The 24,011-nt window shown below is 42.1% G+C and overlaps 3 protein-coding genes across 4 annotated transcripts; 2 read left to right on the top strand and 1 right to left on the bottom strand.

Annotated features, from left to right (window-relative positions):
• Positions 1-11: 11 nt before the first annotated feature.
• On the top strand, positions 12-3,284 carry dctn6 (dynactin subunit 6). Its single transcript, XM_017425792.3, has 7 exons — positions 12-170; positions 348-412; positions 494-599; positions 690-775; positions 861-908; positions 999-1,141; positions 2,635-3,284. Exons 1-7 carry the CDS (start codon positions 142-144, stop codon positions 2,725-2,727), a joined length of 570 nt encoding a protein of 189 aa, XP_017281281.1. The 5' UTR covers positions 12-141; the 3' UTR covers positions 2,728-3,284.
• gtf2e2 (general transcription factor IIE, polypeptide 2, beta) lies at positions 3,005-15,014 on the bottom strand. Of its 2 annotated transcripts, none has more exons than XM_017425790.3 (8): positions 14,792-15,014; positions 13,172-13,336; positions 6,062-6,144; positions 5,321-5,428; positions 4,577-4,759; positions 4,358-4,451; positions 3,872-3,987; positions 3,005-3,711 (listed from the first exon to the last, which is right to left on the bottom strand). In XM_017425790.3, exons 2-8 carry the CDS (start codon positions 13,329-13,331, stop codon positions 3,592-3,594), a joined length of 864 nt encoding a protein of 287 aa, XP_017281279.1. In that variant the 5' UTR covers positions 13,332-13,336; positions 14,792-15,014; the 3' UTR covers positions 3,005-3,591. The 2 variants fall into 2 exon arrangements, with proteins under 2 accessions (XP_017281279.1, XP_017281280.1); XM_017425791.3 differs by having other exon boundaries at positions 13,172-13,332.
• smim18 (small integral membrane protein 18) lies at positions 7,751-11,186 on the top strand. The gene is made up of 2 exons (XM_017425793.2): positions 7,751-7,870; positions 10,213-11,186. Exon 2 carries the CDS (start codon positions 10,218-10,220, stop codon positions 10,542-10,544), a length of 327 nt encoding a protein of 108 aa, XP_017281282.1. The 5' UTR covers positions 7,751-7,870; positions 10,213-10,217; the 3' UTR covers positions 10,545-11,186.
• Positions 15,015-24,011: the final 8,997 nt, after the last annotated feature.

The raw sequence follows: 24,011 nt of genomic DNA, 5'->3' as shown, positions 1-24,011 counted from the left end.
GCGACACTCGGTCACTCGTTTCACCGGGGGCCGAGCGGCTTGCTTGACTGACGCATGCGCACACGCAGAAACGACGAGGCTTTCTAATCGAGTACCGAGCGAATCGACGGCGCCTCCCAACGGATAGCAGAAGCTCTCGCAATGGCAGAAAAATCAAATGCCCAGAAAAGGTAAGACAAATACAATTTGACGCGTTAACGCTTAGCGAAATTACGTAAAGACAACAAAGAAATGCTCGCAAAGAAGTAGTCACACCGCTCTTTCAGACGTTTTAGAGAAGTAACCTGTTAGCTGCATGAGCTAGTAGCATTTTCAAGCATATTTTCCCCCTTTATTTCTCCCCACAGTGTCAAAATAGCTGCTGGAGCTGTAGTTTGTGTTGAAAGCGAAATCAGAGGAGATGTTACCATTGGTAAGATGTTTTAATCATTTCTCTGACTCTTAGGCAGTGATAAACCTGGACTCACTGTGGTTTGCTCTGTTTTCTCTCCAGGCCCCAGGACAGTTGTTCATCCCAAAGCTCGGATTATTGCAGAGGCAGGACCCATTGTGATTGGAGAAGGCAACCTGATAGAAGAGCAGGCCCTGATCATTAACAGGTCTTTGAGAAGTCTCCAATACCTTCTCTCATGTGCACCCAGTTTTTACATTTGAGTATCTTTTCCTGTTCTGTTTATTCCCTGCTGCAGTTACCCAGAAAACATCACGCCCGACTCTGAGGTGGAACCAAAGACGATGACCGTCGGTACGAACAACGTGTTTGAGGTCGGCTGTGGTATCCTTTTTTCCTCCCCTAGTCCTAGTCTGTGGGACTGTCTGTGAAGCCACAATCCCGTTTAGCCTTAACTGACGACGCCCAGTATCGCAAGCCTTGAAAATCGGCGACAACAACGTGATTGAATCTAAAGGTGAGCACTGACGCGCGCCGGTGTTACGTGGAAATGTCTGCACAGAGGTCAGTCGGCGGGTCGGTGACTGTATTGACTTTCCTTTTCTAGCTGATGTGGGCAGGAACGTGATCCTGACCAGCGGGTGCATCATCGGAGCCTTCTGTCAGGTGAACACCTGCGAGGTCATACCTGAGAACACCGTCATCTACGGCTCCGGCTGTATGAGGAGGGTCCAGACCGAGAGGCCGCAGGTACGGCACACGTGGCGGGGAACATTTGGGATGTGGATGGATATCCATATGCCGTTAGTTAACTGGAAACTACACGTTGTGATAAGTGGAAGTGTTTTAGCCTGTTGGTGTCGGAGCGCGTCATTCCAACTGTTTATTCTTTGCACAAGATCTGCACAAAGTGTTCATTTCATAACTTCGAGCCTTTCAGGCCTTACACATGTGACCCTAGCTTAGACAGTTACCCCTTTCAACAGGGGACAAGTCCTACAAAATAAGAAAAAGCAGAGCTTCTTAAACATTTTTACCAAAATGAGATGTTTTGTTTCATTTATTTGCAAATATAATCCTGTATTAGTTTTAGCAACATGCTAGTTCTATTGTACACATAACATTTCAGGAGATATGGTGGAAATGCTGAATACTATTTTTATATATTTTATTTTAAATAAAGGCCCAGCATTCCTTGAAGGAATGCATATCACCCGCCGCCTTTCATGACAAAGTTTGAAAGATTATTTTATGGTGAGAAGGGACTGACATTATATGTGTGTGTGTGTGCGTGCGTGCATGGAGGATGACTCTCAGCTACGACAAATCTTAGCTCAGTATCTGTAGAGTCGGCTGGATTGTAATCCCTTTGGTATTGCCCATCTTGAGTTGCGCTAACCTCCAAAAGTTAATTATTTGTGGAGGAACATCCGAATTCTACTTCCTTAAAGTGTCATGAAAACCCATCTAGCACTTCATGAGATATTTCGCTAACAGAAGGGCAGCGTTGACTGCAATAGTTTCTGGCAGTGTTTTGAAAACTGATCTCAAGCACCCTTTCCTTCCCGACAGGCAATAATTAGTGAAAGTCACACGAGTGAGCCTTTCAGGCGTCTTGTTCAAGGACAACGCGACATACGGGCGCTGCGGGGATTCAAACTCGCACCACAGCTACGCCCTCGAGATCGTTTTACATTATGAAATGGCACGTTTCCTCCTACAAACTGTTGGTAGAGTCTTACCTTTATTTGTTATTACGTATGCTGGAACACAAAATATTAATTTGATTGCAGTCTGTAAATTCACCACTAGGTGTCTCTAAAATCCTGCTGAAGTAATGGAGCTTCAGTTTAACCTGTACATACAAGTATATTCTGAAACTCCTGACAGGTTCTACTAAACCAGGAGTGGCCAATCCTGGTCCTGGAGGGTCACTATCCTCCATGTTTTACTTGTTTCTCTGCTCCAACACACCTGATTTGAATCAATGGGTGATTAACAGGCTTCTGCAGAACAAGAAGAGGTAATTTAACCACTGAATCAGGTGTGTTGGAGCAGGGAAACAAGTAAAACATGCAGGATGGTGGCCCTCCAGGACCAGGGTAGCTTTCTTACTTACTTCTTACTTAAATAGCGAAGTTTCCAGATATTAAACTGCTTCAAGTTGGTACAAAATTTTCACACTTGTCTCCACTGTTGTGTGCCTTTAAGTCGCTGACATGTCTGCTTTGTTGTCCTTTCAGCCCCAGACTCTCCAGCTGGACTTTCTGATGAAGATTTTGCCAAACTACCACCACTTGAAGAAAACTGTTAAAGCAAGCCACACTGCTAGTTAAAGCGTATCATTGGACTTCTTAACTTAACCCCCCCCCCCGCAAAATTAAGTTGAATTATTACGTTGCGATATAGTATAAGTGTACATATTTATAAGTACTTAACCTGTCAATAACTGTTCCTTTGGATATATGTTTTTTTTTTAACTTTTTAATTCTAACCCGTGCAGCAGCTCTGCTCGCGCGCCGCCGTGTCGATCAGACATTTTCTACAGAGTCCTATCACGTAAAGCACTGAAGTCCATTTTTGGCGTACGGACGAAAGACGCTCGAGGCAGCACTGTGTACCCATGTAATTTATTAAAATAAGTTCCAAAAAAAGGCCTAGTATTTCAAACCATTCTATCACGGTGCTGCAAAGTAAAAGCGCTAACTCTTCTGAAAGTCCGCAACGAGTAAAGATGAGGATGCTTCATGCCGGGAGAGACGTCAGCGCAGTTCACCACAAATCTGGTTTAAAAAAGAAAAAATAAATAAATCAGGATGCTTCTCATCCAGATTTAAACTATCCGGACACATGTTTTTTTTGCTATAATATAAATAAAATGATGAAAGACGTATTCGTGGAGTTTTCATTCTAACAGTTTATGGCTGCGGCTTCTCGCTGTAACAGTTGTTGGGTTGGTTTTTTTCCCCCTCGAGACTTCGGCGTCGGTAAACATCTCAGTCCTCTTCCTCCAGAGCATTTTAGGTTTGTTTTTTTACAGATCAATAAATCTAAAATGGATTCCACAACACAGCTGCTACTGGCTCAGTGGAGGGAATGTAAAGAAGAGACAGAGCGGCCACATTCAGTCTGTTTCCGAGGGGGCAGTGACTCCCAGCGCTGAGTTTCTGATTGTAGCCAGATTTCTTTTTGTTGTTTTTTCACTTCTTTCCAGGCAAACCATCTGAATAGTCCTCCAGCACTCCTGCCAAATGGTGGTTATGGGTCTTGAATTGTCTCTTCCTCTGCCCAGCCTGCTTCTTTCTCTTCTGAACTGGCAACTGCAAAAAAAGTAGAGAAACAAGAGTTGGAACCGATAACGATGCTGGTTTACGTTAAAAAACAAGACTAGGTGTAGAGGTCTTTGTAGCCCAGCAAATAGGAAAATCTTCTTTTCAACTAATTGGAATGAAGTTTAAAAACAAAAAAATGGAAGGAAACCTTTTTCTTTGGTCCCGTTTCCTGCATGGAGGAGATGCCTTGTTTCTTCAAGTACTCCTCGATTTTCTCTTCATCGATGGAGTCCACTGGCACGCTCCGCCACAGCTTCTGAAATTCTGCAGGAGAAGGAGAAGTGTCGATAAGGAGCTGCGCCGAGGAAGGAACCTCGACATGTAACTTTACTGACAGAAACAAAAAAAACAAAAACAAGAATTCAATGTTCAGTTCTGGATAAAAGGCTGAAATCAAGAGTAAATGCAGCAGTTTCACAAAATAAAACTACTGGATCTAACCTAAAGCAGACAAATGAAAGTTCAAATTGGTGCTAAAAATCCTCCCTTTTTTAATCTCTTCACATTTGCTGGCCCTTACTGGCCCATCAGAGTTAACAAAATCGTATAAATGTGTTTGTTGAAACTAATCAAGCGACCTGCAAAGAGCTGAGGCACAACAGTGCCGTTTGTTTGGACGTTTAGTAATTCTCACCGTCATCCACCGCAAACTGACAGTGCTTGTCGTTGTAGAACAGGATCTTTTTCTTGTCTGGTCTCGTCACGTAGATGATCTGATCCCCCAGAGCCTGTCAACGATCACACACACACACACACACACACACACACACGGGAGGTCGTTTCTCTGGTCTCTGATCGGATGGTTATATGTTTCTGTTGCCCGTGCCAGTGTTTTGGTCGTGTTGGTTGTTACCTTGATGGCCTTGGCTGCGTTGGGGAGCCCCTCCTCCACGTCGTCCAGCAGCACTCCTCCCAGACCCAGCTGGTCGTGTTTGTCTAGCAGCCTCAGCAGGGCTTTCTTATCCTTCAGGTTGTACTTGGGCTTGAAGCCGTAAGTCCCGTCACGGACCTCAATTTTGGGGTTGCTGACCAGGGCCTGAGATCAGAGATAAAAATGTAGAAGTCGGGTTCATAGGAGTGAAAAAGCGTTCATTTTATTTGACATTAAAACAAAAAATGAACTTAATAAATGACCACCACAGCTAACTGAGCTTCGCAAACAGAAAAATTGCTACAACTAGGTTCAGTTTTACAGATAATGGCTAAAATCAGATGTGTTGGTTGTGCAGTCATGAATGATTTAATGGTCACGGTTAAAAGAATGCATAAAGAAACAAAACATTTCTTTGAAAATGGTCAAATACAAGGATTAGACTGAAAAAAAAAAACCCTCAGAAAGCTTGTCGATCTATGTTTTAAGACCGCCTAAACATAAAAGTACAAAGAAATGAGGGGATGGCTTTAAACCTTTGTACAATACTGAATGTGGGGGAAAAAAACCTTTATAAAAGTCTCTCATTAGCTTATATTTGGGATTTAAATAAGAAGAAAACAAGCCATGTATAAATTTCAGGTGTTTAAAAATGGTGAAAGACAACAAAAACAAAAACAGAGTGAGCGCTCTGAAGAGAAATGAATAAAACGTCCAGCCTGGCACCTCAGTCATGAGCCACTGCTTCTGTTTCATACTGATGTCAAGAAGTTTGGTCTCATCCAGAATCTCATCCAGGGTCAGGAAGTGTGTGTCCCCGTTCTGATGCCTCGTCTGCAAGAGGAAAAAAAAAGACAGAAAAACACAAATTTACTAAAACCTAATACAGCATCCAGAGCAGAGTTTAAACTCTCAGTTCAGAGCTGCTGACAGGATTTTGAGTCAATAATTTGGGACTTTAAACATAACTTTTTAACGTTTATTCGAACGATTTAAAAACTTGCCGATGCCGACAGATGGCCCGAAAAATAAATAAATGAATAAATCGCACGCATTCAAAGAAATCTGTCGAGTGGTGCGTGAGTTCAGCTAAAAGGGATGAGTCAGACAGCGAGCTGACGGAGCAGTGCTGCCTCCTTCAGCAGAGTCACAGCCCGATAAACAAGCTGTTTATGGACCCAAGAGAAAGACCGGGGACCAAATGTTACACGACTGACTCACGCGGCTGATACAACACAAAACAAATCCTGGTTGTTGTTTTCTTTTTTTTTACGAAGCTCTGATGACGACGAAAACAACCTGAACACTGTGAGGGTGGTGAGGGAAAAACAGAAACAAAACAGACTTGTACTAAAAATCTCCTTTGTCTGATCAAGTTTTGTCATTTTGCGGTCGCGTTAAAAAAAAAAAAAACTTCAAATGGATACGAATCAACCTTATTCTGAAAGCGTTCTTCAGACGGGCTACCTTCATGTAATTGACGATCTTGGCCAGGCAGCCGAACTTGTACCCGGAGCTCGCCTTAAGGTTGAAGTTCCCATTGCTGGATTCTGTGGAGGAAAGAGGAAAAGTGTTGAAACATAAAACGAGAACAGGATGTAAACCTGCCGAACAGAGAGCTGCACGACCAGCGATTTAAACCCCCCAACCCTCCACCATCCAAAAAAAAAAAAAAAAAGAAACTATTTTAATTCAAGTAAATGGACAGCTTGTCACAAAGCTATGGCTAATAAGTGATTCTTGTCAGTACGTCTCATTTAACAACTTCTTCCTTTCGACACTAGATGTAAACACAAGTAATTACTGTTTGCAAACCCCAACAATTTAACCCAATCATATGATTTCAACACAAGGAATGAAATGATTACAGGTTTAAGAATATTATTTCCACTGAGGTCATAACAACAACACTTTCTCCAAATAAGCACCAAGACACTGAGCTTCGTCTTGCTGTCACTGGGAATCTAGAAATAATGTCCTCCAGGGTATTTCTGGTATTTGTACAAATAAATACCAATACATGCACACACATTACATTGTGTCTGCTTTATGAACCAGGTCTTACCTTGAACATTTTATCCTTCATATGTTATCTGTTCATTATTTTGAGCACTTCAAAACAAACATAATCACACATTTTTATTTATTTATGACAGCCTATAAATTTAAGAAAAGTCCCAGCAGTATTCAAGTCTAGATGTGGCTCAATTGTTAAATAATTTTATTTACTAAAACTTCATTAATGTTTGTGCCCTGATTGTACATTAGAGGTCTTAAAACAGACAGCTGGATTTAAATGTGTAAGTGGCAGCTGGTGCTTTTAAATTCAAAGCCTCAGTTCACGTTACTGAGCAGGAAAAAAAAAAAAACTTTTTTTAGTAGGTGTTACGTCTTGTGCTTCCCTCGACTTTCTTTTAAACACCTTTGAGATATTACAGATAGTTCACACTGAGTAAAAACTGTTCACAGACGGGGAAAAACATCAAATTTTTTGATTACACCTATTTGATTGTAGCACATCGTCTACTTTTCTAGAAGTTGAAGGGAGCTGCATGTTTTGTCATTTTAATTTATATACCTGGAACTTATATATATATATATATATATATATATATACTCTTTAGGTAGTTGTCCCAAATGGGAGTTTGGTTATTATTGATGACCAGGAAGTAAAATGTATTCTGCAAACTGGGTGCCCACAAATTTGACAAAACCCGTTTCAAACCAGCAAACCAAAAACCACACATCAAAGACAACTAAATGAATTCAACTCTAATGAAGTGGTTTCTTCTGTGCTGGAGTCCTGTCGTGCTCCATCACCCCTCCTTCGCCCAGGACTGGACTGAGCCCCCCCCGACTAATGAACGCTGGAATCAGACACTGATTCCTGAATGATTCATGCCGTGGTGGGAGCAGCAGTGGCTGTTAGCGGCACGGCGGGCAGGGTTGCTGAAAGCGTGACGGCACGACCAGCAAATGGCTGAGGGAGGGAGGGGAGGGAGAGGAGGGGGGGTAAAAGGAGGGAGCCAATGACGGGGAGAAGCCCGATCTGTTCGGCAGAGGCAGGGAGAGCGGCAAAAGCAAGGAGTGGCGGAGGAGGAGGAGAGCGGGTGCGCGAGCGACGGCTGAAAGTGCGTGAGTGCGCCAGGGAGGAGAGCAGGTTGACGCGTTAATGTGGGAGAGGAAGAGAGGGAGACCAGGAGATAGGTGGAGAAGCAGAAGCAGGGGAGCAAATCTGTCAGCCTGCATCTTTAAAAGACGAAGCCAGACGTGCAGGTGAGTCTGGATCTTTCTCGGCCAAGCTGAATCCGAATCGTGAATACGCGTTAGCCAGAAACTGATAACAACAATCCAGAGCTTGAATTAAAAAAAAAAAAAAAAAAAAAAACAAGCTGCTTCTGGCCTCAGTGTGAGGCTGTAGGGATTTGCTTCTCAGCATGAATATTTAAATGCAGCAGATGGATAAAACTAACTGCCTCTTCTTAAAAATGTCTCAAACTATAAAGTCCAGCAAGAAATAACTCAGTGTTTTCAAGCCTTTAGGTGTCAGTTGTGATATTCAGGTCACACACACACACACACACATACACACATATATACACTCACACACACAGGATTAAATAAACATGGACCTGTCTGTCTGCGCTCTGCTTGAACAGCGAGCATCAGAACGTGTGCGTGGCCGTGTTTGGGAAAAGTGCGTTCTCACGACAAATCTCTGAAAGCTACGAGGAGCTGGCCGAGGAAAGTAGGAGCGCAGGTCCGACGTGTGTGTGATATTCTTCTTTTTTTTAATACAGCACCTACAGATCATGGCCAGGGTGGGGCCCACTTAGGAAGGAGGTAACAGATGCTGCAGGGCTACATTCGACTGCTCAGACAGGGGAAGAAAAAAAAAGCACAGCAGAGAGCGCTGATGAGGAAATGTGAAAGGGAGGAGGAGGAGGAGAGGGGTCAGGCAATATGAATTAGTTAATGAGGTTGTTGAAGCGAAGAGAGAGACGAACTGAGGTTGCTGTGACTGACATGAGGCAGTCAGAAATTACATTAACTGAGAAGAAAACCCAACACATCAATGCAAACCTGAAGCCCCCCGGCTGCTTTCATGAATAATTCAGAAGCTCACAGTAAACATGTTTAAGTGTGTGACACACTGATAATATACTTTGCTTCTTATTAGCAGAGTTAGGTTTCTTTTTAAAGTGCAAAAATATTCTAAAAGTGTGTTTCACATGTTGTCTGTTTCTTAAATTAACAAATCCTCCAAAACACTAGGTTAAGTAATAAAATGGAAACAGAAATTTACAGTTAGTGATGGGCATTTTAATCAAAAATAATCTTTGAATTTGTTGTGAATTATCCGTTGAGCTGCCGTTGAGCGCTGCTGCTAATTCTGCTAGCTGGGGATCTTTGTATTTCTTCCATTTTCATCGAACCCATGGATCAACGTGGATGAGGATGTAACCTGGCAGTAACGCTAAGCTCACCTGCGACCACCGTCGCCACTTTCTAAGCCTTTCAAAATAAAACAAGATGGCAGAAAGATGCTGGGACACTCAGAGTTGTTTCGTTTTTGCTTGGTTTTATATTTGGGGACGAGGGGGTGGGCGTTAGGTGTTGTGTCAAAAAAAAAAAAACGAAAAGTACACCAACTGCAAAAAACAACTTGGCGTGTTATTATCAGGTTAAAAAATACAGTTGCATTAATTCTTCAATTTCACCTATTTTAACTAGACTACTGTCTGAAGATCACAGTCTGTTCCTAGACAACAACAACAACCATCATATTGTGATGACTTAGGTTATCAACGCAAGGCGTTAAATTAGTCAAGATGTTTCTAGATAAAAACCTCCACTCTTTAAAGACAAATAAAGCTGCAACATCTACAAGTTTTCATACCAGAACTGCAGGCAACAAGCAGACTCTGCAAATTTCCTGAAACGCACTAGCAGATTTGCACAGATTGCGTTAATAAGATTCTACGATCATAAAAGCGTGTTTGAAGAGGTCTAAGATTTGAAAAGAAAAGGAAGCAACAAAAACAAAGCAGGTTCAAAGGAAAGATCAGCTCCTCTTTCTCACTTTTTGTGATTTTCTGCACTGAGGCAATATGGGTCAGCTACCTCACTCTCTCTGACTCTGCACACAAGAGTGTGTTTTAAGCAAGCAAGTGCACGTGTGTGTGTGTGTGTGTGTGTGTGTGTGGGCAGAATGCATGCACAGTGTTCTCAGTGGGTATAAAATGGTAGGCGTTGGTTTAAAGGACAGCTGAAGGGAGACAAATGGTCGAACAATGTGTCAACGGAAGGATACTTTTTAATATCATTAATGCACTGTGGTTCCTTTCACTAACTGTTTACTTAAAGCACAATAACCAAACTGCTGTAGACCTATTATGGGGCAAACCTGACTGCGCAGGTATCCCTTATCCATTGGGCTTTTATGCTTTTAGTATCACCAGTTGGTCTCAGTAAGACGTTCCACTGCAGAAGCTTTTTTTCTGTTCATTTAACTCCTGAACTACTGCAATAACACAGAAGTTACCTGCCACCAAACGCATTACTTGATTTGCTCTGCGGAACCACAAATTAACGTCTTTCCTCCCGTCTCCAACCAGACACCATGGCCAACATGACAAGCGGCACCCCGCCGAGCGCTCTGCCCTCACACCTCGACGCCGTGCCCCTGTCCCGCGTCTCCCTGCAGGTCCAGGAGGTCTACCCGTTTCACGACGGCTGGAACGTGGCCTGCTTCGTCATCCTGCTCCTGTTCATCCTCACCGTCCTGTCCCTGGCCGCCTTGGCCGTCCTCTACGAGCTGCTGGACTGCGGGTGCTGCGCCAAGGGGAAGACGCACCACCAGCTGCAGCAGGAGGAAGGGCCGGGGAGCTGCAGCAAGCTCATGACCAACATTTGCAAGGAGCCAGAGTCCCACACCGAGGTGGTATAAGAGCAGCAAGGATGAGGGGGGGGGGAGTTAAGAATTTCACTTGTGTTTATTGCTGAATTTATTCATATCACAGCGATGACTTTTAATCCCTAAAAAAAAAGACAATCTTAAAGTGGTTTGGCTGCTCAGAATTAGGAGGATGCTAAAGGTGAAATATAACAGGGGGGTGGGGGGGACAAATGGAAGCAAACCCTGAAATTTTATTTTCATCAACAGAAAATCTTCACACATCTGCAGACTGTGAAAATGTATTTTATACCACAAAAAGAAAACCCTAAGAGAACATAGAAAGCACCTTGGTATAAGGAGCAGAAGGAGGATGGGCTGGAAATAAACGCTCCCTTTCAGTATTTTACCAAAGCAGGCTGTGGTTAAACGTGTTACATTTAGTGAGATGTTGCGTGTGTTTTTTTGTTTTCCTCCCTTGACAGGGAGTATGAGGTCGCATGTCCAAAAGCTGCCAGTGGAAATTCTTGTTGCTTCGGAGAAAGATGATGTTTTCTGTTCCTCGCTCAAATGTACGCCCGTGGTGTTGACGTGCTTAGGCCGAGTTTAGTATCCGCACAGTGGTTCCGTTTGTGTCACGTTCCGCGCCGTGTAAAATTTCCTATGTTTTGCAATAAACTGACTGACAAACTTTGACTGAAAAATGTTTTTTTTTTTAAGCAGCTAGAAGTCTGCTACTCCAATATTAAATACGGTAACAATGGGTCTCTGCTTAACTCATTCAAACATTTTGAACATAAAAAGACAACATTCCTTGAAAGAATCCATGATCATTTTATGTGGAGAAAATTAAGCTGTTTAGGTCAAATCTTGAAAGAAATATTATTATATGTAATCTCCCAAATGTTGGGAAATGTCATGCTCAGAGTCTGTGCTGTGAATGGCTCTCAGCTACCAACATCAAATTTTAGCGCAACATCTGTAAAACTGACTAAATTGTGGCCTTTTTTGTGTTTGACTGCATCCAGCAGGGCATAAACAATTGTCCACCTTCGCCTTTAGGCGGCCGGCAATAAATATCAGACAACTGTCCCGAAATCACCACGGCAGTGGTCATAGCGACTTCCTGTTTCCACCACTGAAAGCTTGCCAGTGCATTCCTAGAGCATGTCTTTGTTAAGAACCCCTCTGGAACAAAGTGGTGCAGCAGAAAAAACTGTGAGTCTAGGAATGTAATCTAATCTAAATTTTTTTACAGTCAGCCAAAATTCCCATTTCCAAAAGTGGTTTTGCTTGTTGCTACATCCTTGGGTTGTTCGACCTTTACGGTGCAAACTGACACTCAACGATCAGAGCGTTGACACAGCACAACTCGTTGTGCTCCCATAAGACGGAGCATCGTTGAAAAGGGAAAGGCTCGCGAATCTCTGTCACTGCCGCCGCCACCTAACTGGCTCCACCAGTGAGCGTTTGAATGCAGCACGCGGGTTAAAAGTGGTTGCTAGGCAACCTATTGCAATCTACGTAGCTCAAACGCTGCCAAGACGGCTGGAGAAAATTAGAGAGCGGGCGCACACGCACAAATCAGCGGCTCTGATTCCCGCGTGCGATCGACCACCGACCTGCACCGATTGTTACCACCATCATGGCGGGCGATAATGTGTCTGCCCGTGCCTGCGTGTCGAGTTTGCAGAAGATCTGATGAACCACCGATTTAAATGAAACTCTCAGAAAGTAATCACCGGATGCACATCTACAACCGTTTTTTTTTTCTTTTTTTGGAGCCAAGATGGCTGCCACAACTAATTAGCCTTTAGCGAGCACATACAAGGCTGTAACTTAAGTCAGATTTACAGACACAGAGTTGGATGTGGCTGTGGCGGAGAGCCATCTTCAACACGTACTCTGATCGTGCGAGATTGGAAATAACATTTGCAAGGTTTGACCAAAATAGCTACGACACCAACGATCTCAGTTCATCATTCTGGCGGGTTTATTTTGTGCTCATTCTGATTTTTATTGCCATTACACATGTATACGTGTGTCTTCATTGATAATGAAAAGTCCTGCAGTGAAAAAGACCTGAATCAGGGCACGTATCGCACTGTGAAGACAGAAATTGTGTATTTTTTTTTTAAAACTGCAACGTACAACAGTCACTCTCTCTCGTAGGCACAAATGCATAAATACTTGCAGAGCCACTTAACCTGTTAAAGGAGGATTTTGTAAAGAGCCCACACCAGAGAATCAAACTGAAGGTTCATATTTTCAGGATGTAAATGACAACGGAGGCAGTTGTTGTATGTTTGCTGCTGTCCGGGTAGTAAAAGAGGCAGTTAAAGGTTGTACATGGTTCTCAAGACCCTCAAATCAAAAAGTGCCAGACATCCAGTTACACATCGGTCCTCACTCTGCCTCTGTCAGCCCCATACATGCCGTGCTTCAATTTCCACAGGACGAGCACAAGCCAAGCTTCGAACAAACCAAAGACTCACAAGGCAACCGTCAAACGCACGAGAATATGTATTTTTAAAACCATCAGATAAATTAAGGATGAGCTCAGTAGTATTGTGGCTTTAGTGCCCGGAAGCACCCGAGCGTTATCTTCCTGTAAGTAACCTGTAACTACAAGGCAGCAGGCAGACGGAGACAACGACGACCCATGCTTACGTTTAACCTACCAGTGGTGTGTTTGGAGCCAGAGGAGCTCTCCTTGTCCAGCTTGGGCTTCTTCTTCTTGTGTGAGCCAGAGTCCGACGCGGCCGGCCTCCTCTCCACAGCTGGTGTGGACAGCGCCCTCTTCTTGAACAGCTCCCTCTCTCGAAGCAAAGCCGGATCCATCCTGGCTGACAGGGACCCGCAAGAACACGTTAAATGGGGGGAACGCAATCTGATAAAGACTCAACAACAATCTGCTCAAAAAAGGTTCCTTTAGATAAGAAAACGTGTTGTTGTTTTTTTACTCCCACACTTTTTTTTGAAGTGATACATGATCTAGTTTCTATTTTAGACCACATCTTTGTCACGAAGGCAAGCACTTTACGCACTACTTATTACAAAACGCTTAAATGATCATTTAAACGAGTACAGCTTCAATAATTGGGGTCTGTGACGGTAAATCCTTGATAATAGTGTTCAACTGTGTGCTTTTCTGTAAAGGCAGGTTTTTACTTTATTGGTGGTGTGTTTGGGATGATTATCATGTCTGGATAATGAAGCAGCTGCCAATCAGATACGTTTTGCATGATAATTAAGATAAATGAAGCACAAAACTACGACACGGCCTTCACTGGATTTTACAAACACCTGCTTTGCATGAAACACACAGACACACACCTGTAGCTATTAAATTTAACATAACCAGCTGCCAGTGGGTTTTAGTTCAGTTCTTCACCTAACTGGCGTATCTCAATCGTTTTGCCTTTCTTTTTTTGCTCAAATTGTTTTCTTTCCTCAGACCCCTTAAAGTCACTCACCACACTAACATTTTAGAGGAATGGGGAAATTTGGGAATAACTTCATCGAATCCCTGAGTGCAAATCTACCATTTCGTGGCTATCAAACTGTTCTCTTTGGTCATTTGTTTGAAGATTAAAACTTGACAAGACGTGCTTTAACAGAAGTGCACTGTTGAACTCTGTCAGGCTGTCTGCGATTATTTTTAAATCGCCAACCAGATCAGAGGGTCCTGTGGGGTAACACTTCTTCCTGATCACTTCCTGTTTCAGAGTTTGGTCTCATTTCAATCAGGCTCACTAACAAAGCAGACAGAGCAGCATTCTATAAACAGCAATAAGCACTGGAAACACTTAAACCTACGTAATAAAGGGGGGGAGGGAGCTTATTTACAAGCTCACTGACAATTTGATACATTACTCACAAGATAGCTTTTGCAAGAGGAAATGATAAAAAGATTTCTGTAAATCGTCAGGTTTTACAGTACAAAGGCAAGTGAAATTATAAATAATAACCATACAACAAGTCGTGTTTAATAAAACAGACGCTAATTACCACCATGATACCATTTTTAAGCTAAACACGACCGCGACTTTAAGAAAAGAAGCACCAGAACCCATAACATAAGTAGTTAGCAAGCGGTAAAGCTACAAGTAGCTAACGCTGGTCGGTTTAGTCCAATTAGATAGCTGACTAACGTCATGAACTTATTTAACATTACCTTTATTTTACTTAAGGACAACACTAAATATTTAAGCAAGCGTAGCAACGCAAATTTCAACACTGTTCTGGCCGCTGACCTAGCATTAGCACGTCCGTTTGTTTAATGTTTTGTTCAACGTTACCTGAGACTTTGTTGTTCCTGTCTGCGGCACAGAGAGAAAAAGGAGCGGTTTAGTCCGAGAGGACCAACGAGCTTCGCGGGACCCGACACAGAACCAACCCGTCCAAAAACCGCACTTCGTCCGTCCTGCCCGCGATTACACAAGTTCACGCTAGCGAACTAACTTCATACAAATGTTTTCTCCCATTTTTCCACTTCCGTTTCTCGTGCTCGATTGGTCGCGCATCGACAGCTATTCCTGGGATGACGTCATTACGTACGGTTTTCTAAGACGAGGGGAAAAAATGTTTTAGTAATGGTTTATATATTTTTTAGTTTTACTTTTTACGTTACATCATGACATTTCTCAATAATAATAATAATAATGCGATAAAAATGATAATGTTCATAGAACGTGTATGTAGTTGCGTTCCCTAGAGTCTTCATTCATTGCAATTTATTTAACATTATAACAAGCCACATTTCACAACAAATAAAGTGCAATTTCACATGACAAAATGAGCAAAAAAGGTCAAATAAAGAACAATCTGCTAAAAAACAGAATAAACATTGCCCTTTAGTGTACACCTTTTGTCCACGGTTTGAAAAAGGATCGTCCTTTTTCGAAGGATCGATGTTTAGTCAGAAAACTGACTAAACATCCCCACCTAGTGGTTTAATGAAGCAACTGCTTCATTCTGACAAATGTTTGTCAAATACAAATGATGCTTCTTCTGAAACCGTATTACAGCAAAATGAAATAAATAAATCACGGGGAAAGTTTAATTTTGCAGACAGTTGCTTTAAAATGTTTTGGTCTGCACAAGTCATAACGTGACTTCATGTCAGAAAGTGGCGAGCTGGGCGAGGAGACCTTTAAAAACTGAAGGCCTGGAGCATCTTTTGAAGGAATGCATATGGTCTGCCACCCTTCATGCCAGAGTTTTAGATGAATATGATCTTATAATTAGTAAAGAGCAGTCCTACGCAGTCAGTTAGCGCTCAGAGGATGTGATGTGAATGATTATCCACCAAGTTTTAGGTCAATACCTGAAAAATTGACCAGACTATAGCAATTTATGTGTTGTCTAAGAGCAGTTAGGTAGTAATAGTCATCCTGCTTAGGGTTTGAACAGTTTAACAGCTTTTTTTGGCTTTAAAAGACAGAATAAATATGTTTTTTACAAAGCAACCTTTTTGCAGCTTTGCATAACTTAGATATAAAAGAGTAGAAACAGAGAAAATTAAACTCTTTGTTTGGGTTTCAAACACGTCTCAGTATTATCAGTTCACCCAGCAGACTAAATAACTGCACAGCAACCAAATGAAGTCCCTGTAGAGTCACAGCTCTCTTACGGCACCACGTCAGATTGCCAAGCACTCTGTGGCTTTGTAAATCAGAGCAACGGAGGACGACAAAATCCGCCAAAAATCTTCCTTCTCTCTTAAGCTTATTGAACAGGTCGCGTTTGAATGTATTACTTTAATATTGTAGCTGCTCTCGACTTGGGAAAGCTTCACAGCACAAATGTTTTTTCTCTCTCTCTATAATCCAAAAACAAGCGTTCCTTCAAACACAGTACACATCTTTGTTAAAGGTTTCTGTCATCCCGATCAAACTCTTGGGACATTTTCATCCTCACTCCTTGAAGGATTGTTGTTCATGTGGGGAATAATCACCCCCCAACACACACACACAAGTTTTAAGTGTGTAAAAGTGATTTTATTATTCTATTTAATGTTTCAAAAAAATAGAAGAAAATCTACATTTATAAGAGGCTGTGTCTTCACTTCTGGTTCCGCTCAGCCTTGACCTAGTTCTGATCCTCCAGCAAGGTTATCATCGTAGATTTTATTGACGCTGTTGCCTTTAGGACGGTCCCTCACTATCCAGGAGGGATGAGAATCACCTTAATAAGAACATTAATCAAATTCAAGCTGGTAATTTGCAGCCAATTAACTCTTTTGAGGGGAAAAAAATGGGGGTTACAAGGTTCGTGTAAACATTATTAACAGTCTCAGATATACACAGACCTTGTAACCCCTCATTTCTTCCCAAATGAGTTATCAAATGTGTTCTTTCTGTATCATGCATTTCTCTTTAGTTTTGTGTTTCTGTGTTCTTCAGCTTGGATTCGAATGCTTCTCCGTTGCTGCCTGTCATTTGCCCTTGGTGTCTTCAGTCACCCTCATCCTGTCTCCTGCTACCATCTGTTCCAGTTTTGTTTTTTTTTCCTACCTTCTTGGAGTTGTGTCATCTTCCCTCCTCTGTTCGAAAATCCTTATTTATCGCCCCCAGCTAAAGGCAAGAGGGCAATAGGCCTTTTGCAGAATGATATAAGAAGGGTGTTCTTACTCCTAGTACTGTTTTAAGCTCCCGTTAAAAGGGGGCATCAGATCGACTTTACCGACTTTAACTGGACTGTATCTTATGGGAAATCAGTAACACTTAGATTGCTTTTATTTATCCACCTTTATTATTTGTCAGCTCTCGACAACTGAGGGCTGAATCCGTTCATCCCAAGGAGCTTTCATCATAACCATCACCATTAATTTAGACCAAGATTGTCTTTTATTACAAAATAAAATCATCATACTAACAATAAATCAAAACAGCAACAAAACATTAACACTGAGAATGTGGGAATAACATTCTGAGCTTTAGCATCAACTCTGAATTATCTGAACCTAATTTAAACAGGTTTATTCACTTCACAATGATTTAACACTGAAGCAAAAACTAACCTGTACAATTCGAAGGAAGACTGATTATAAATTTATCTAAAACATAAGAATCTGTTGAACAGGACGTTTGCTTCGGATGTGACTTTTAGGTTTAACACATGCAAGAGTTTGGGCAGTTTAGGCTGTTTTGATAAGTCTCTCACTTTGGAATTTAGGTCAGAATTTTGTTAATAATTCTGCCAGATCGTCAGGTTAGTTTGAGGAAAGGATGAGATTGCTGGAAAAGCTACACTGCACTGCCTAAAATGAATAAGCACAAATTCTAGAGAGGTTGATTTACCGTAAATGTGCAAAAAGTGGCAGCGCCCAAAATGAATTGCTGTAAATTGTATAATTCTGCTGAAATTTAGCAATCAATCTGGGTCCAGATAAGACTTGATTTGGGCCCAGATCTGGACAACGGTCTGCCATTTGGAGACCCCTGGAACAGTTAATTGTGACTGCCTTTAATTACTGCTGTATTTTTATCAACAGTCAATAATGATTTCATCTCACCTTCTTTTCTCTGCATGAGAGGCTTGAGCTGGTGCAGCACCACTGACATGTCTGGAGTATATTTCTTACCGAAGCTATGGGTTTTACTGGCTGTAGAGTGGCGTCACCGTTCCCACTGGCTTATCAGCTGAGAAAAAAAGGCGAGTTAAGGCCAGAAAATAACCAGATTGTCAAGGGAAAAATAAGGAGATAAGCAGCAGAAAGTAGTCTGTGAGCCACAAAACATAGCTAACATTCACTCTCAATTGAATGAAGGAGAAACTTCTCTTTTTTTCCAAAAAAAGCTCAACTCCATCAAATAAATGAGCTTTCGCACACAGACAAGACGACACTGGGTTCAAAATGCACGAAGCGTCCACGCTTTATCCCAAAAAAGTTGCGGAGGAACTCGTTTCAACCTCAAAGCCATTCAGATGTTAGCTTTAATAGCTGCGCAGCGTTATTTTTCAGTTTGGTTAGCTTGACATGATGTCAGATCGGTTTCTTTGTGGGTTCAATCACTTTGCGAGGCAAAGCGCATCCGACGTTTGTGTTTTAAAGCGTTTGTGTCAGCAGTGTGTCTCATTTAGTGGTCTGTCAGATTAAAGCGCCGCTGCAAGTGTTGCCCCGCAACATTTTATTGTGTTCAGAAAATCTTATCTGCAACATCAGGGCCGTGTGAGGGGTTTGATCAGATTTGCCTGAAGCATTCTTTTATTAAGTGAAGATTTTTATTTATTTTTTTTATCATGAGTAAATCAATCCCATAAAAATCATTCAACTTTGCAGTTGATGCTTAGATTTTGAAGACATTTGATGCACGCTTACTATTGACTTTGTGTCAACATAAAAAAAGAGTAGAAGTACAACAACTAAATAGACAAATATCAGTATTAACTAAATTATCCGCAGCACATAAATAAAACGAGTTTTTCTCCCTGTCAAAACTGCCTGCTGTGTTAACATTTGTGCATTTGTTATTGAGATGCATACACAATACAACTGTGTACTAATTTTTTAAAAGCTCTGATTTTTTTATACAGCCTGTGCAAATGTAAAAGAAGCATTTGATTGTCTATTATGCTATGATCCATCTGTTCCTGTATCTTAATAGGCAAAGCGTTGCTCTTACGGAGTACGCTCTCTGTAGATTCATCAGCTGGAAAAAAACAGATTAGCCTCTTTTAATTTCCTAATCAATGATTTAGAGGGGAAGCCGAGAAAGCGATTCGTCATAAATGATTTAAAATGTGCCGACCCATTTAGGCTTGAGTTCTGTCTTCTGTCCACTGCTCTGTGTTTTTTAACCGGCGTTGAGCAATCGGCTGAAAGCACGCTGCGACCTTCTTTTGGCAGCTCCCTTTAGGGGTCGCCACGGTGGATCTTCCGTCTCCATCTCACACTAACAGACTCCTCCGTCACACCAGCCCTCAACATATATCCTCCTCACTCCATCCTCCTTCGTGATCTTCCTTTATCCCTCCCTCCTGGCAGCTCCATACGCAACACTCTTCGTCCAGCGTATCCACCACTCTTCCTCTGCACATGTTCAAAGCACTCAGCCCGAGCTGTCTCTCCGATATACTCATTTCTGAGCTTGTCCATTTAGGTCACTCCCAGTAAAAGTTTTAATATCTTCATCTCTGCCACCTCCAATTCTACTTCCTGTCTTTTTGTTTGTACCACTGTCACCAAACTCTATATTATAGCAGATCTCACTGTCTCGAAAACCTTCTCTTTCACACTTGACTCACTTGTCTCTATACACTCCACTGCCTATTTCTTTGGATGGTTGATCCCAGGTACTTAAAATCAGTCACCTTCAATACCTCCACTTCTTGCAGCTTCACTATTACACCTGTCTCACTCACACACATTCCTCTTTCCTCTTCTCTTCACAGCATACCTCCACCTCTCCAGGCTCTCTTCCACCTGCTCCCTACTCTCCCTACAGATCACAGTGCTGTTTGCAGACATCATAGTCTGTGGGGACTCCTGCCCTGACCTCACCTGTCAGCTTCTCCATCACCACTGCAAACAGGAAGGGGCTTAAAGCTGATCCCTGCTGTAATCCCTCCCCCACGCTGAAAGTACGCTGTGACCAATCAGTCAAGATTACACAAAAGCATCATAAATGTGCGGTATTACAAAACAAAAAAAAAAACAACTTAGGGACAAGTTGGCTATTTCTTTCTGTTTCTGCCCAAGAGCACAACTGCTGTGAAACTATCAGAGACATTTCCTTTAGATTCTTCCTTGTCCATGTCTCTTTACATCTGTGAAACCAGGAATAAACGCAGCCACTTTCTGATTTTTATCCAAGCTCACATTGAACTCAGTCTCCCTAACGTTCTCCCCCTCCCAACACCTTTCGTCCTCATGAGTGAGTGAGGATGAATGATGTTTTATCTGACGTCCTTCTCTTGACCATTGGTTCCCCTCAAACGTGTGTCATTTCCCCTTTTTACTTGTTTTATATACAAGTGACTGTTGAAGACACCATGATGAGTGCCACATTATTAAATTTGCAGGTGATTCTGTCATCGTGTTTCTCCTCAGCAGTCATGACTCTTAGCATGATTATTTTATTTTTAGCCTGTAGTGAGTGGGTTTGTCAGTTAATGTGATTTGCCATATTTGAACATCGCTGTGGCACAAACTAAAGAACTGCGCATTGATTTTTGCAGCAATCCTACCGTCATCCCTCTTCTTTTTTTTTTTTAGAAACAATTAGGCTGGTGAAAGAGTGCAGCAGAATAAATACCTTGGGTCTGTGATTGACAGCAATTTGTGTTTGAAACCTCACATCGATGTTGTCTGTAAACGTCACATTGACGTAAGCACATTTATTCCAAGCTCTGTAGTTTTAACGCTGACACAACTTTCATACAAAAAGTTTTATTTTTGTTTTATGGAAGCCATTCTCACATTTTTTTTTCTTTCGGGTTGGAGATGAATCTTTGCCTGAAGTAGAGGAGTTCAAGCAGCTGGAAGTTTTGTTTATTAGTGAGGATAAAATGGAGCAGGAGACGGACTGACGAATCAGGTCTCATTCGCGGTAATGAGGGCGTTGCTCCAGTTTGTCATGGTGACAAAAGAGCTAAGCTGAAAGGTGAAGCACTCAGTTTACTGGTCCATCTACATTCTATCTCTCACCTATAAAATAACCTGATTCTGGATACAAGCTGCTGACGTGACCTTCCTTTGTAGGGTGGCCAGGCTCAGCCTTAAAGGTAAAGTGGAGCTCAGAGTAGAGCCACTGCTCCTCTGCATCAAAAGGAGTCGGCTGAGGTAGTTCTGGCATCTGATTAGGATGCCTCCTGAGTGCCTTCCTCTGAAGGTTTTATGAGCACATCCCACTGGAATGGGACCCCGGGCCAGACCCAGAACTGGCAGGAGGGCTGTCATATTTTCTCTGGTCTGAGAATGCCTTGGGACCCCTCAGGAGCTCGATCTGCCCCCACAACCCAACCACAAATACGTGGATGGATAGATGGATGGTATTGTGTCTGAAAATTGCTGGAACTTCCTTCCAGGACCTCAGCGACCACTGTTAATTAGTCATCTAAATTAGATTTCCACATGTATAAATTTATAAGCAGACAGTCAAACCTTTTAAGAGTGAATGCACCGCACAATCCGATACAAAGACGTGCTGTTTCTCAGGAGGGCAGGCGCTTGTGTGTGAATGCAGGTAAATCAAACAATCTGAAACCAGTAAATACATGACTCTGTACAAACAGCTGACAGACGTGTTTTTGATCTAAACAGAATACCTCACAGATGTATTCACAAGACAAATAAGCTGATACGGGTTAGTGAATAGAACAACAACATGCAGGGCACAGATACACTTCATGTGATGACTTTCCCTTTGATACTGTGTGAACACACTAACTTAATTGGCGCAGAAATGCTACAGCAGAAAATTATCATTTTGTTTTAGCTGATATGTCCAGCTGGACCTCCAAATCTTCACATTTGAGGAAACCTTCACTATGCTTAAGTTTTTCCAGTTCACACTCAATATTATACCACTTTCCAGTCTGTCAGCAAACAAAACTGCCTCCCACAACAGTTAAATTTTTACAGTTGAACTCCTCAGTCCAGGGCACCTGCTGCCATCTTTTCCTATGGTGTCTTTGTGCATAGTTGAGTTGCTTGGCCTTGTTTCCACATCAGAGGAATGCCTCTCTGAGTGCAATTCTTTCATGAGGACCACTACTGGTCAGACTTCTTTAGACATTAGATGGTTATTTCTGGGCCCCGCAGGTTTCTGTCAGTTCTGAGCTGATGGTATTAATGGACATCTTCTGATTTTGAAGAGAAGTAAACACGCACTAAGTTTTCTCGGCCGATCCACTGTTTCTACAGTCTTCGTGCTGTCTGTTTCTTTGTGTTTCTTCAAAAGCCCCTGAACGCCTCATGTTGACCCCCTCCCCACCCCCCAGATGCTTTGAAGCCTTTGACTGGGGGAGACCTTGATGTAGTGTAACTACCTCGTGTCTCGTTGCTGTGCCCAGGCTTGCCGTCTTGATGTCTGACCTGTGACATAAAACTGTCTTCCACAATCTCACCACGAGTAGCAGAGTTTGGCTTTTCCTCCCTTAGTTTTAAACCACCTACGCCGGCGGTTTCAGCTAACGACTGTTTCAGCCTGCATGGGAATGACGATCATTAGCGGCAGTTTGGTATGTTTGGTTAAATACACACCCGTCTACAAAATCCGTGACTTTGTGCAAGTATACAGAAAATGACTGAGGCTGTCTTTAAGGCAAAGAGTGGCCACACCAAGCATTGATTGAACTGATTTTTTCTTCCATGAGCTCACTTTTCATCATGTAATTTGATAAAAACAAAAAACAGAATTTATTTTTGTGCAAGCATTTATATGACTTTCATTAAATCATAGCATTCCTTGAGAAAATGCATATAATCCAAAAACTAAGACCACCTTATGTTGCGAAATAATAAAGTTGTTCCCGTTTTGGTCAAATCTTGAAAAAAAAAACAATGTGGGCAATTTCCTGCAGCACTCGTACGATTTGTTAGCACTCAACGTATCTGCTGTGATTGACTCTCTGTGACTACTACAACAAATTTTAGCTCGATATTTGTAAGTGTCATTGAGCGATAGCCATTTTTGTGTTTGATAAGGTTGATTGTCTGTGGCAGCCATTTTGAACTGGGTTGACTCCAAAGATGAATCGGTTGTTGATGTACATCCAATGACTACTTTCTGAGAGTCTCATTAAAATCCATTTAGTGGTACACGAGATATTTTGCTAACAAACAAACACACTCAGACACAGGGAAAAAAAAACCTCATCACCCGCCTTTCCGCTTTCATTGGCGAGCGACAATGATGCCCCAATCTACAGTGTAAACTACATTATTTAGTCACAAAAGAATCAAAATGGCAGAGGGAGAGTTAAGAGTAAGATTTCACACAACTGAGAGACTCGGTGTCACAAAAATAGACTCTGTTTTAAATGCCTCCACTGCACCGTCACTTCAACAGCAGTTACTTTCAATCCGCAGCAAGCTGGGCCAGTCAACATATTACAACTGCCAATTAGGCTGATGCTGTCAGTTTGGAGGGAACTGAACTGAAATATTCATTTCAGGAGTCATCCATGCTTTTGTTATTAATCTGCAGAGGTTCAGTATTAGCTGAAGGATTTTTAAATTATTTCTTTTTTTTAAATTCAGTTGTGTGTGTGTGTTTGCGTGTGCGCAAGGAATCAAGAGGAGTGTGTAGCGGTATGACACGAAACCAAGAGTCTATAGAAGTAAGGGATAATATCAAAGAGTTGAGACGAATGAAGTCCTGGAGCTGTCGCCGAGCGCAAATCCCTGTGGAGGAGAAAGTTTCGGAGTGGCAACTTTCAATTGCAACAGTGGAAGGTGTTTGTGAATGTGCTTGTGTGTGTGTGTGTGTGTGTGTGTGTGTGTTCTAGCTGTCAAAACTTCTGGGCTGCACTGACAGGTAAATGTTTCAGAACTAAATAATGTTCACATAC

Source organism: Kryptolebias marmoratus, linkage group LG3 (assembly GCF_001649575.2).
Source record: "Kryptolebias marmoratus isolate JLee-2015 linkage group LG3, ASM164957v2, whole genome shotgun sequence".
Taxonomy (NCBI): domain Eukaryota; kingdom Metazoa; phylum Chordata; class Actinopteri; order Cyprinodontiformes; family Rivulidae; genus Kryptolebias; species Kryptolebias marmoratus.
The sequence above is the reverse complement of the archived record's forward strand: the minus strand, read 5'-3'. Positions and strand labels throughout refer to the sequence as shown.

Excerpts from the sequence above, each read along its gene's own strand:
- dctn6 (XM_017425792.3), top strand. The coding sequence starts at position 142 with ATGGCAGAAAAATCAAATGCCCAGAAAAG. Across the intron at positions 413-493 it reads CAGAGGAGATGTTACCATTG|GCCCCAGGACAGTTGTTCAT; the intron begins GTAAGATGTTTT and ends TTTTCTCTCCAG. Across the intron at positions 600-689 it reads CAGGCCCTGATCATTAACAG|TTACCCAGAAAACATCACGC; the intron begins GTCTTTGAGAAG and ends TCCCTGCTGCAG.
- smim18 (XM_017425793.2), top strand. The coding sequence starts at position 10,218 with ATGGCCAACATGACAAGCGGCACCCCGCCGAGCGCTCTGCCCTCACAC.
- gtf2e2 (XM_017425790.3), bottom strand. The coding sequence starts at position 13,331 with ATGGATCCGGCTTTGCTTCGAGAGAGGGAGCTGTTCAAGAAGAGGGCG. Across the intron at positions 6,145-13,171 it reads TGGCTCCAAACACACCACTG|AATCCAGCAATGGGAACTTC; the intron begins GTAGGTTAAACG and ends TTTCCTCCACAG. Across the intron at positions 3,712-3,871 it reads AAACGGGACCAAAGAAAAAG|TTGCCAGTTCAGAAGAGAAA; the intron begins GTTTCCTTCCAT and ends CTTTTTTTGCAG.